Below are 13,748 nucleotides of genomic sequence, written 5' to 3'. Positions count from 1 at the left end.
CCTAGTTGTTCATCTCTAGATCGTACAGAGGCCTGCGCATTTCCGGTAATCGTTTTAATTACGTTGGTGCAAGATCGAGAATCACCGAGAATTACGGGATTATTTGCGCAAGTCTATAATTGGAACTTCCTATCAACCGTAATTAAAAGCTTCCGCTAAAACGACGGAATTTTGTTAGCGACACAGGTGAGCATAATTTCCATAAGGGTATTTACAATTTTAGGAGCAAAGTAGAAGAATATTGCGTACAGCGCTGGCTAAGGCAAGTCTGTGTCATCTCATTTAACAGGAAGTTCGTTCACAAAAACGCAAACCCGGCTTAACTTTAGGTGGCCACTCCGTTCACAACCATTCGCAACCTTCCACTCAGTGCAGTACCTCTAGTGTATCCTCCCTCTTTTGCAATTTACTTCGTTTACACACTAACTACAAAGGACGTTTTAAAAGTAAGTTTCCCTGTTTTATATTTTCTGCTCTAAATGCATTCCGTTAAAGCTATCCATATTGTTACATATGTCCTTCAAAGATGAAGTCAAAGAATTATAAATTAGAATAACAACTGCCACAATTATCCGTGACGCTTTCTAACGGTCTTCTTTCCCACTTTTTATGAAGTGCTAAATATACAGCCGTGATTGTAAGGTCACCGTCTGGGTTACTTGTTCGCACACAACACAGTAGCATACAAGTGAGGGAACGACATTATACTGAAACAATTACACCAAAGTTTTTTAAGCTACTCAATGCGAGGAGCTTGTTATACAAAATGACAGTTGAATGTGAATATAACTTTCAAAAAGAACCCTGTTAGCTCTCTGTTAAGCATGAAAACGAAAGTGGCAAGTGAAGGACAACATCCAAAAAACGCTTTATTACAAAATGTTTATGCATACCAAAACGTTTATGCCGAGTTGACATTTCAAAAATTGGCTTAATGTTATGACAGCGTAATTTGCTTTTTATTCGTGAATGCATAAAATGATAAAAAAATGCTTACTTAAACGGATTATAAAGTGGTTCACCTCAAAAGCGTATGAAACGAAAGAAAAAGAATGTTTTTTTGCAACAACCGGAAAGCTTGTATATTACTTTATTGATCACACTGTATTCAACCGCCAAACCAAGCGGATTAAAAGAGTACAAACCAAGCACGAAATATTATTACACCAAATCAAATAGGGTAATGGAGACTTGCAATAAAACTAATAAAAGACGATAATAGCTTGAGTTAACCACGACAACAAACAAATAGATAGTAGCTGCAGCCTGCATTAATGCAGAATATACACGTTATTAGAATAATGCTTCATGGAAGCGGTATATGTTGCATGTAATATTTAGACCAAACTGATTTCGCGACTAAGAGCAGTTAATACTAAACGCATAGCATACTGTACACAGATAAAAAATCGATCGATTACTGGACGGGATTAACATACACGGCGTAGGCAGGCATGTCAACAAGCAATTTATGTACTCTGTACAATACGATTCGGTAAACTATTTACGTGGGCGCTGGGTTAGCGGTGCTGCTGATGGGCAAGGTTACCATTTGCATCCTTTGCAAAGATAGATCCAGCAGCTAGCCGGGCTTTTGCGACACACACACACGCCGTCCTTGCAGGAGCCGCCGCTCTTGCACTTCACTTGACCACAGTGCAGAGCGCAAAGGGTGTTCAGGCCCACTGAAATCGGTCCGATACCCATTCCTCCCGAAAGGTCACAGGTCACTTTGTTGTTATCCAGGACGTCATCTTCTGTTGAAAACACGCATTTGTGTTTTCATGTACATAATCACAAGCGCAATAGTTGCCCTTTACTGACCTTCTTCATTGTGCGCGCTGTGGTTATGATGTCCGTGATAACGGTCAATGTCCTCCTCTCCACCATCACTTTCTGGAAAATTACACTTCGAAATATTATAATATTGCTACTGCGGGAGTACGGTTAATATGGACTCTAGGGTGAAATCAATGGGAACAGAAGTTCTTACTAATAGCTGGGTAGGAAGCGACGAAACCGACAAAAAACAATGCAGACCGTTAAGAATACAAACTTTTCTGTCGCCATTGGGCTGCTCACGAATAAAGCAGATGTAATTAAATTTACGCTGAGTAGCTGTTAAGCAATGTTGACTGTTGAGCGAGAGCCTTTTGCTAGGTTAAATCATAAAGTGTTTTGGAAAGTGTCGTAATAGGCTCATATCTGGCCATATTTATATGAAATTGTTTACTGGCACTTTTCAGGATAATTTATTGCGGTGTTTGTGATCAGGATTTTTCCTCAGTTTTCTAGTAGTTGTGACTTGTGAGTACCCAACCGGAAGCGGTTAAAATTGCGCATCTTTATTACCACTTGAAACCGATAACGATATGTCGAATGCCGCAAAGTTATAAACTGGTCATATTGTTCCCTTATCAACGCGACAATAAGCCGTATTGCAGACAGGCTGTTTTATCTTCGCCGACGCTGATGTAATCTTGACGGCATACTGTATACCGAAATGTTGCCGGAAAGAACTCATTGCGTTCGTCTTCCGTCACACCACTTTCAAATTGCGGCAGTGTAAAAGTGTTCTTCTCTGTGAATGCCACTAAAGCTGAACAACACTCTTTAAAATGATAAGTTGATTTTAAAGAAAGATTCACAATATGGCATATGCTTGTTTGTACAGTAATTAATGCACAAAGTTTCGCTATGCTGCTATTCTATATATACCTATTCTAGATAATAAAGTTGAAATCACCAGTATAATCACCATTTAATCATAATATAGTTTACTGTAAACTACAATGTAGGACTAAATTGTCGCATAGCCCCATACCCAGCATTCTGTACGCAAGCGGGGCAGTGCACTTGTACGAAACGGATATTTTGAACTCAGTCGTACAGTGCACTGCGCTGCATTCGTACTGAATGTGGAGATGTTGGGTATGCGACCATTTTGTCCTAAGCTGTATATCATGTACTTGGTATGTATGTTTGAACATCAGAAATTAACGAGTCCAGCTAACGATAAATAACGATACATTAGTACTTTTACTGTAACGATACATTAGTATTTTTACTGTTTCAAAAATTCTTGTGCTTTTTCCCGACTCACAATGCTAACAGGTTCACCACACCGCCCGCTCTCGCAACAGTCTTTCTTTCTACTGCGTACCTCAGCATCCCTTTAGCAATCGCTTTCTCGTCAATCCTGAGTCCTCCTCAATGTCGGCATGTTGGTATTAATCGCACTGCACCCGTGATACATCAACCAGTTTGCAGTTCGCCTCGATTACTTTAAACCGCAACATTACCGGGGTTAAAAATTAATACAAGTCTACCGAGTACAAACAATGTACCAAATACAGAACTAATTTTGTAATAGTACTAAAAACACATTATTTGTTTGGGTGCCAGAAACCGTGTTACCCACCTCGCAGCCGAATTTCTGTTTGTGCCATGCCATACTTCTGGTAACCTTTCCAGTTGCGATGTACGTTATCCCCTGGCTGTGGGGTATACCTGAACCTCTTGAGACTCTGTATGCTATAATTTGATTCGTTGTAAAGTTGTAGAAGAGCCATGCATTATGCCGGCGACCAAGGCACGTTTTCCTTTCGCCGGAAACAGTAAGTCAAGGTGTCGAGAGAATGGCATGGTCGGAATCTGGCAGTAAATTTCCTGATGGATTTCCATCAACAATGCTTCGAAATCTTAGACAATACCGGCTCTGTAAGGTACCCGGATTGTTAATGCTAAAGGATCTGCTCTGTAATGTTAAAGAATGTATTAACGCTTCACGCATGGGTCAAGCCGTGGCCATATCGAAAACCCATCCAAATTTTACAGCAACACATTTCTACTGTACTCGTACTTTTGTAGTTATGCCTTTAGTGTAACACTTCAACGTTGTAGTAATACAACTGATTTTGCGCTATCACAGTGTGCAGTTTTTTGAATTTTTATTGGCGAGAATCATTGTCGTTGATTTAGGCTGCGAAAAAGATTGGTTCAGGACACGGAATTGGTTTCCGATCGAGTACAGTTTGTTCTTTTTCTGTAAAACACCAAGACTGCTATCAGACAACAGACAAAAAGATAGATTGTCGATACTTGCTCGTTTGCAGAAACTTCTGCTAGCGCTTGCTACAACATCGCCGCTAAACGACTTTTATTCGATAATACCCATGCAAGCAACAATGAACAAGACCCTAAGTGAAATCATTCAAATTTAAGCGATTGTCGCTTACAATTAGTTAGGCTTGTCGGCTTGTACAAATAAATCCCACCAGTGATGAAGCGGGGCAATTACTGTTTTGTTGAAACTGGAAAAATCTAACCTGATACCTTTTTCTTTAGGAAGTAATACTAACACAGTCATTCCAGTTAATACAAGCGCAGAAAAAACCCGGAAAACAGCGATTGCAATTTGCGGTAGCAAGAAGATGAATCCCAAGACTTGATGGAAAATAAATTCCAGCAACAAGAAAACATATTTCAAAAATAGAGAGAAAACAGCTCTCGCTATGGAATTTGTCGGTGGGTTCTGTTGCTCAGAATGGGTGGCTTCGGCCGAGATATGACCAGCATCTTCTACAGGTTCATCAACATAACCATACGGCCCTCGGTCAACATATTTTGCACTCCGTTGAGAATGCCCTTGCTTCATTGAAACGATCGGTGCATCGCGTGATGATAAGTCGGAAGAAACAGACCGGTAAACTTTCTGTCTGCCGTAAAAGTCAGTGTTCTCCAGAGAAGCAATGCCCGTATATGTTGATGCGCTGTCGTGTACACGCTGGATATATTTCTCTTTCAGATAGATTTCATTGGAAACGACAAAATTTTCGGGATTACCATCAGTCATGCACGCAGAAACACCGTAAACTGCCCACCGGACTGGCTGTTCTTTGCATTTATTATAGAAGTCAGCCTTCTTCCAATCCGCAGCGGGATTACACGCGGGTGTAATGATGTTTTCACTCCTAGTAAGTCCCTCTTTCCTAATAAACGTAAGATCAGGCTTTTCTGGAACAACAAGGCTTTTCTGGAACAACAAGGCTTTTCGTTTCGTTCACATTCAGCTGACGCCGTGCAAATTGCACTGGTTGTGTTTCATAAATATGACGCTTTTCCGGGACTGCAACAGCTTTGTATACCACACTCGGCGCACGTTGTTCGTTTTTTATATAGTCAGGTTTTTCCGCAGCAACAGAGGTGGGGTACGACGTGCCGTGCATAATTCCCGTACGAAGCGCGTCTGTTCGTTCCTGTTCCAGATGTGCAAAAGCCTGTATACGGTCTAAAGTAGAGGAAGTCATAAAACTAATAGGATCGCCGCAAGGAAAAGTCATCTTAACAAAAGGTGCACGCGGCGATCTCCACATATGGTAATCGGCACCTTTCGGATCCAGTCTGTCGTAAGGTCGTAGTTTCAGGGCTTTCTGTAACGTTTTAGCCTCCATTGCTATTAGCCCACTGCGAGCCGCTCGCGCTTGCAGTTCTCTGTCTCCGGTTATTAGCCAAATGTCGCTGCATTTGGTGTGGCGTAAAAATAAGACGTAAATCAGTATTTCGCTATCGTAAGCCGAACGGTATTTGCCATCCGCGGGATAGAAAATGGTTTGCAAATATTCTGCAAAAAATTTCGTTTGGAAATGCAAACGGGAACGCTGTTTAAGAATTTCTTTAAGACTGTTATCGGTGATCACGCCGTTGAAAAAATCAATAACACTATTAATCCCATCGTTGATGGATTCCATAATATCGTAATCAGGGATCATCTTGCTTAAAGATGCTGTAATATCGTTCATTACGTCGTTCAACGATTGAATAAAACTGGCATCAATGTTCAAGCCATTCCAGGATCCTTTAATATTGGTGAGCAAATCGTTGAAGAGTTTTAAAATATTGTAGATCAAGTAGAAGAAGGCTTTCATAATTCTGTCTTTCAATTCTCGCTTCTTTTTGGTGTCAGGAAAACTGTGACTATCCCGCATTAAGGAATGCAGTTCCAGACAAGCCACTCGAGGGATAACAAGCGTCACACTGGCTGGCAGAGTGCTCTCTGCATTTTCCATAATTTTCTGTAACATTTTGAATCCAACCGGATTAATCAATGCATTCGTATCGAAAACCAGCAGCAGTTTACAGCTGTCCATATTAATTGATACTAATTATTATGTACAACTCCAACAAATACGTCCGGTGTTTTTATAGACGTGATTTCTTTTTATAGACGTCCGGTGTTTTTATAGACGGCTTCCCACCGAACCGCAGGAAAGAATATTATAGAAAGACAAAATACCATGGAACTTCAGTATACGATTCAGTATACGATTTTATACGAACTTCAGTATACTTCAGTATACGACTATTCAGATTTAATCTGGACGGTCGAATAAGGACGGCTGAGTGCTTTTGCTGCTTTATCAGACGCACATTTGGCACTTGTGCGCTAGCCTTACGGCTTGCATACACTGCCATGCCGCAGTAAACAAAGTCACAACGTGCAGTTGTTCTTGAGCCGTCCTATATCTGACAATAGACAGGGCAAACAGACTACGGTATTTGTACAGTATATACCGTATACACTATACAGTATAAAATGCAGGAAAGTTGAAGAGTCACTAGTACAAACTGCGTGTACCATGGGCTCGTACATACTAAATTCTTGTTGTACGAGTCTTGTGAAACCAGTTGATTCTGTGCACTTGGATCATAAGGTACGGACTACGAACAGAGCAAACTCCAAACAGATCACTAAGATACTTGCGGACCGCAATTTGCGGTATATAACTAGTACTGCATTTACTTCGTGAATATTGATTATTATCGGTGTTTCACATTACAGGCAGAACACATATTATACTGTATCTACTGCGAGAGCGGTACATTTATTTTTCTCTCTGTTGCGGCATCAGCACCGATGTATAGCAGCATCAAATGCCATCAATGATGTATAAACTGTACGATGTGTATAGCAGTGCATAGCAGTGTATACAATCTGACTAAATGAGGAGGCTACGGTCTATGTTAATAAGCCCGCGAACAGCCTTTTTTGCCCGCTGAGCCGGGTTGATCAGTGCAGCTCTCTGCTGTGACTATAAATAGACCAAAGACAGCGCATTCCAGTGCTGCTAAAAAGCGCAAGCGGAGTGCTGGCTTGCTGTATCGATCGATCGGCGCATGTGTGTGTGAGTGGGTTAATCCGCTCGCATCCACTTACACGCGTATGAGTGTGGCTGTCTATGCGCGTACTAGCTCTACAAACCGGTTTTCGCTGTCTTCGCCAAACGCATACCCTAAACCCGTAGCTTCCTTTCTTGCTCGCATTGTATATAACCGCTGACACGGGCGCGCAGTAGACGAAAACGGCGCGATAGCTAATGAAAATGGACTATCTGAAACTGGCGCGCATTTGGGCCTCCTCCCAGATCGCAGGGCCGTAATCCTCAGGGCCGATTTTATCAGCATTAAAAATCCGGCAACAACGTGATCGTTCATGTCCATATTAAGGAATCTTTGGAAGACGTGCTCAACAATATTATTAAGGAATCCTTTAGGCACCGGTCACCAGCATCACTGCCCATGCGGCTTGCTATATGAATAACTACTGATCGCACTACTTGCCTCTTGACTTGTTTACGATGGTCGCATTATTACAGCAAATCGAATTTGTTGAAAACTGAACATTTGGCGCATAGGAAGTGTCGTACAGCTCCTTTTTGCCTTTATAGTAACGATAAGCTTTCCTGGAACAGCGTCCATCTCGCTTGTGAATACATTGTCTAACCACCGTTCGACTTTATTTGCATCAACTTGATTTGGCTTTACCGGCACAATTGCGGCTCTAGATACATTCGGTGCCACTTGCTCATTTTGCAAACGACAAGGTGTTTTCACAGCAACAGCGCTCTGATATGACGTGCTGTGCTATATTCTCGTACGCAACGCGGCCGCGGGTTTCACATGGTCGAAGACCTGTACACGCCTACACGGTCCCGGTAAGACGAAGCCGTGAAACTAATACCATCGCCACAGCGAAATGGCATTTTAACATGAGGTCCATGTATGATAATCCCCGCCCCCGGGATCCAGTCTGTCGTATGAGCGCAGTTTCAATGACTTCCGCAACGTAACCGCGTCCTTAAACACTAGCCCACTACGATCCGCTCGCGCTTGCAGTTCTCTCTCCGCGGTTATTAGCCATATGTCCGCCATTCACAGTGACGCAAAAATAAGGCGTAAATTAGTATTTCGCTATCGCTAGCCGAACGATATTTGCTATCCGCAGGATAGAAAACCGTTTGCAAATTATCGGAGAGATATTTGGTCTGAAAATGCTGGCGGGAATGTTGATTAGAAGAATCTCTAATACTAGTTATATAGTTTGAGGATTTTGCAATTCTCTCTGCATCTCTCAACTCCCGTTTAGTTTTTTTGGTACCATGAGATTCCTCGGCTTTCTTGCATAATTCCCGATAAACCACTTGGGGAATACCCAGCTTAACATCCTGTGCTAGTGACGTTTTTGCGTTTTCCAGAAAGTCCTGAAACACTTTTAATCCAACAGGATGAATCGAATCAGTGCGTTCTTATCAAAAACCAGTTGTAGTTGACTGTTGTCCATAATATTATTTGACGTAAATTCACAACTCCAGCAAAACGTACTTTATAAATTAATAAATAGAGTCCTGATAGATGCTTCAGGGTAATAGAAGAGAAAAACGAAGGAAAATAGAAACAGATAATCATACAGTACACCATGGAAGTGATGCAGAAAAATAAATTATCTGGCTAATCTGAACAAGAAATGCGACTAAGTTCTTCGTCTGGTAACTCAGGTTCAAAGCATACTTCTGGCACCGCTACATAAGACATTTCGCCGCGGACAACCAGTCGCAGGACTATTGGTCGCAGGCATTTCACCGCAAGGCCATCTCGTCGCTCGACGTTTTGTCGCAGAACATTTCGTCGGTAGGATTTTACGCCGCATGGGCCCATTGCATTGGAGTTCTGTCTATGTTTTCTCGTTACCCGTCAATTTTCTTCACTCTGCTATGGATTGCCAGCAGGCCCAGAAATTTGATTATCCAACGGCTTTTGTAACACGCGTAGATGCTGCTGAACGGCGGCTTCATCCTCATCAGGAAGTTTACAACCATTCGCCTGAAAGCGCCTACGCTTACGGATAATTTTAGTGATTCGGTAATGCAGTATTTTTCATTTATTAATAAAGTGGGCAAATTGTCAAAAAGTTGGTGTCGCAAATGAATACGGTGCCGTCGGAAAACTGCATAATGTGCGACATGGAACATTAAAGTCAGCGTACTATGTGCATCGGTTTATTTGTTTATTACCGTTCATCTGCTGTTGATATGTACACAACTGTTAGGCATCAGTGTGAAATTCTACAGAACTAAATTGTATAGCAATCCGAGATAGGCAAAAGGATAATCTTTCTCCGTTTTAACATTTTACCGCAACTGTACGTTGTTTTTTCAAACTTATTATCCACATAAAAGAATCGAAGAGTAGCTGTAAAGTGTACAGCTTTTGACAATTTTGCATCGCTGTAAAAATAGCCATCGACGTCTTCTAGTTCCAAAACCATTGAAGGAACGATACGGAAACCATTGGCATTGGCTACCAGCAAACAACGACGCTAGCTGTGGAAAGCGTCGAAATCCAAAACGGGCGTACAATCGTTTTCTGTGATTTCTGGGGTACCACCATCGCTATAGAAGTCATAGCATCTACATCCATCGGCTGAGCTTTGACCACTAAGGAGTCACTTATTAAACCAGTGTAGGTCTTTCTGTTTCTCCGGAAGCGCCGGATAACAAGATGGAAATAGACGCCGATTATGATTACAAGTGGGACAAACCGGTTGATGCAAATATCGATCTTGGACGCGATGAAAACGCCATCGCTGAGTGGTTTAGCGCAGTACATAGACCCTTAATTTGTGGTTGATATGCCATAAATTTAAAAACTAACACAAGCGGCACTTTCAACATGTGCACGTAAATAACCGGCACTAAACAAATACATACGGCGACCTTTGTTGTGTGATGAGACGATAATTGTGGGGAAACCGAAACGCCCACAAACGATTCAACGCAATCAACATGTGGCAGAACACGGGAATGAGGCCGATGGTCGAGTGAATGTAATTAATAAACAAGCATAGGGATTCACCAAAGGTCACTATTTCCATGCCGTAGATTTCGCTGTAGAAAATAAAATACGACGTTCCAACAAGGAAGATGGTGTTGGCGATATATAAAAACAAGAGAGAGATGGTGAAACGGTTATTGTAAGATGGTTTCAATGCTAGGAGTATAAGCAAGGCGGCGTTGAGCAACACAGAGACAAGAGCAATCACCAGGCGGATACTTAGAATCGTAGTAAAGCTGGCTATGGAGTGCCGTCTGACTTAAATTGAAAGAACAGTTCTGGGTCACATTAATTATCGCTGTCATTTTGGAAAGTACATATTTGATCATAAAGTTTGCTGTCTGTAAACTTTTTTGAAAACTGTAAGGAAGAACTAGTAGCTACCTTTCCTTGAGCTTATTATTCCGTACAGCCAGAAAAGAAACCAATTTTTTTTTATTCGGAGTGCTTGGTGTTCAAAACTTGGGTGCTGTTGTAATATTGTGTTATATAAGGGGAAAAACTAGGCGGCTTCCACCGTTCCCCTGTACTGCTGCCGTCACCCGCCAGGAGTATGACGTTACCGTCGTTACGACAGTACATATGGTTAAATCTGGCGCGGTAAATAAGCGCCATGTTCAGCCACCACGTCAAACCCCAGTCGGGTGACGGCAGCAGTACAGGGGAACGGTGGAAGATGCCTGGTTTTTCCTCCTATAGAAATATTCACGTAAGCGATTATAGATTTCTTATTGTCGCGATTTTCATCGTGTTGACGTACTTCTTTTGTTTGCGGTGCAGCTACAGTCATGAACACGTTGTGCTAACATTGTGTTTCACGATTTGAATAATGGTGTCACTATTTGTAACCATTAAATTTTAATGGTAATAACAGTATCTTTAACGTAAAAAATTAAGGACACTGTGTTCATAGTACTATTAATAAATACTACGGTACTCTACGTACATACTGACTACCGACGATTATGACATTATGTGTTGTGTTTTCCGTCAGTGTGTGAAATACGTAGGCTTTTACATTACCAAGAATTCCTTTGTTGTAGGCTTCTGTGATTAAATCTTCGTTTTGGTTTACTAGACGAAGTGTGTTTCTTTAGCCTTGGATGAAAGTGAGTGAATCTTGCAGTGGCCAAACACCAAGTAGGCAACCTTTATTGCCCGTGATTGCTAAATTTCGCACAAAACTACAGCTGACAATTTGGTTGCACCGTATTTGTGTCTGTTTTGCTTCTCTTCAGTCTTGTCAGTTTCTGCATAATTGTTTGATCGTAACAAGACTTCCTCGCAGTTTTTTTGGGTTTTTTTTCGAATTTTATTTGTTTGTGTGTTTCGAAAATCGGTTGTTTTTTTATTTTGTGATTCCATGCATTGCATTAATAGCTACATCAGGCAAAATCTGTTTATAGGCGTTATTACCAAGCAACCCATTTACTTGGTCCAGTAAGGTATTATGGTGCGTTATCACTAATGCAAGTTCCTATTGTTGTATACCCTCACTAACGGTACGTCAGTATTATTGCTACAGTAGTAGTGGAGTAGCTATAACCAACCAAAATAACAGAATACAGCACCTTGATAAGCTGATAACTGATTGCCATAATAATTATGCTTGGTATAGGATTTGCAGCGTTTGGTATGTCAGAAATTGTGTGAATATAGCAGAGTTACACACCAGTTTACGATATTATTTTAGGTTTTATATCAGCATTTAGTACAGGATCTGTACCCTTATTACGAGTTTCACGCTTTGCATCCTCAGAAATTAAATGACCGTAGATTACAAAATGTGGAGCGGGTCCGTAATCTTCGTTTTACGAGCCGCAGAGGCTCATCCACAATTATTTGGCTTTATTGTAAGAGAGCTCATTCTGTGCTTTGTATTCTCCGCCGCCTGTTCTGTCAAGTATGAAAGTCATCTCGGGACAAGTACAACTGCTACTGCATTTACTGCAGTTCAGACTACTAATCCCACAGAAGAAGGTAACAGAAAAATTCTGCTACGACTGTTCTGCTCAATAGGAATACGTATATATTACTAGTTACTACTGAGTACTACAGACTATAGAGTCCAGTGACTCCAGTCCTACGCAAATGACGACGACAACATAGACATCATCTAAAACCAAAAATGCATAATTTGTTTTTACGTCTGGAAACCAAAGAAGGCCAATAAAACTGAGAAAACCTGAAAAACTGTGTAACATTTCAATACTCTGTAAATGTTGCGATCTACCTAATCTGATAAAGAAGGCCGAACGGAAACCGTTTTGTGGGAATTTGGGAATTAATATTCCCAAGTGACCAGCTGAACGACCATAGGAGTGCCCATTCACTTACTACAATGCCCAACCGAGCGTACGAATAGAGCAATGACTACTTAGTTCAAAATTTTCCCGTCTGATTGTAGCTCTTCGCCAGTTGGATAAAGCCATGACATTGGCTGGGGGAAGAAACAGAGCACTGGTGCTAAAAGGCATCTCCTTGCCGTCACCTTTTCTTCCTCTTGACATTGGGCAAGCGGACGTGGTGATCAGAGCGTCCGAAGGAGAGTGCGTGATCCTCCAGTGCACTAGAGAAAATGGGCTTGTTTTATCCGATCCAGTCATCAGGTTTAACGGAAAGCTCCTGAAATTTATAGCTAATGGACTGTTAAACTGGCGAGAGAAAAGTTACTACAGCTGCAGGTCCTCGTCGTTTGACCGAAAAACGGAAACTGAAAGCATCCAGATCGTTAAAACCGATGGTCGTAGTGAAACTGGTTCCTTCCAGATAAAAATGACGAATTTCACGCATGCTCACGCGGGTGTTTATGAATGCCTTCACGAGAATGGCAGCGAGTTCGTTGCATTTAAACGGTTTGTGCTCAGCCCACAACTGTTTCATAACAGAGTGTTTTATCCGCCAATGGGCAACGTCACGGCAGTTGTGGGTGGGCAGGCGGAACTTCGCTGCACCGTGGCTTTTGATGCGATGCCTGGAACACTAGACGATTTTGACGGGCGGATCATTTGGAGGAAGGAGCATTATCTAATATTTGCTCTCGGCATACCGTCCTTTCGGAAGGCCGTGAACAGGAGAGCCCTTGTCAAAACTGGGTTTGATGACGGTTGCTACACCTCCTTGATATTCGATGAAGTGCAACTAGATGACGCTGGACAGTATCAATGCTTTTTTAAAACAGATGATGTGTTTGACGAGTGGTTTGTACAAGCTGCATATCTGCATGTGAACACGACTTGAATTATTTGTACTCTGTAGTTTGCAATCTTGATGCACCATTACAGTCATCCCGTGCTGCTGACGAAGAACTGGTCAAAAATATAGCTTTTGCAAAATTCACGAGACCCAACGGAAAGTGATTAAGATAACCTTCTATGTTCATACAGCATATGCATATGTACAGTCGCATAGCCAATGTATTTTTGATTAGAAGAACATCAAAGTAAATTTTGATAAGAAGAACATCAAAGTAACGGTCAACACTCTACAAAGTGATATCAAAATAAGCGTGGACTTGAACTGGCTTTGGCGGAAACAGCCGGTTGGCGGTGTCACGGTTGCATAGGTAAACCTGAGAA

At 41.7% G+C, this 13,748-nt stretch overlaps 2 protein-coding genes across 2 annotated transcripts; one reads left to right on the top strand and one right to left on the bottom strand.

Annotated features, from left to right (window-relative positions):
* Nucleotides 1-3,934: 3,934 nt before the first annotated feature.
* On the bottom strand, nt 3,935-6,407 carry LOC129593079 (uncharacterized). Its single transcript, XM_055489268.1, has 2 exons — nt 4,336-6,407; nt 3,935-4,045 (listed from the first exon to the last, which is right to left on the bottom strand). Exon 1 carries the CDS (start codon nt 6,147-6,149, stop codon nt 5,007-5,009), a length of 1,143 nt encoding a protein of 380 aa, XP_055345243.1. The 5' UTR covers nt 6,150-6,407; the 3' UTR covers nt 3,935-4,045; nt 4,336-5,006.
* Nucleotides 6,408-11,787: 5,380 nt separating this feature from the next.
* On the top strand, nt 11,788-13,410 carry LOC129593103 (uncharacterized). Its single transcript, XM_055489292.1, has 2 exons — nt 11,788-12,150; nt 12,578-13,410. Exons 1-2 carry the CDS (start codon nt 11,937-11,939, stop codon nt 13,408-13,410), a joined length of 1,047 nt encoding a protein of 348 aa, XP_055345267.1. The 5' UTR covers nt 11,788-11,936.
* The last annotated feature ends 338 nt before the right edge of the window (nt 13,411-13,748 follow it).

Source organism: Paramacrobiotus metropolitanus, unplaced genomic scaffold (genome assembly GCF_019649055.1).
Source record: "Paramacrobiotus metropolitanus isolate TYO unplaced genomic scaffold, Prichtersi_v1.0 Parri_scaffold0000059, whole genome shotgun sequence".
Taxonomy (NCBI): Eukaryota; Metazoa; Tardigrada; class Eutardigrada; order Parachela; family Macrobiotidae; genus Paramacrobiotus; species Paramacrobiotus metropolitanus.
The sequence above is the reverse complement of the archived record's forward strand: the minus strand, read 5'-3'. Positions and strand labels throughout refer to the sequence as shown.

Bases quoted from the DNA above. Each gene is read 5' to 3' on its own strand.
- LOC129593079 (XM_055489268.1), bottom strand. From the start codon at position 6,149: ATGGACAGCTGTAAACTGCTGCTGGTTTTCGATACGAATGCATTGATT.
- LOC129593103 (XM_055489292.1), top strand. From the start codon at position 11,937: ATGACCGTAGATTACAAAATGTGGAGCGGGTCCGTAATCTTCGTTTTA. The intron at 12,151-12,577 runs GTAACAGAAAAA...GTCTGATTGTAG, and splicing joins TACTAATCCCACAGAAGAAG to CTCTTCGCCAGTTGGATAAA.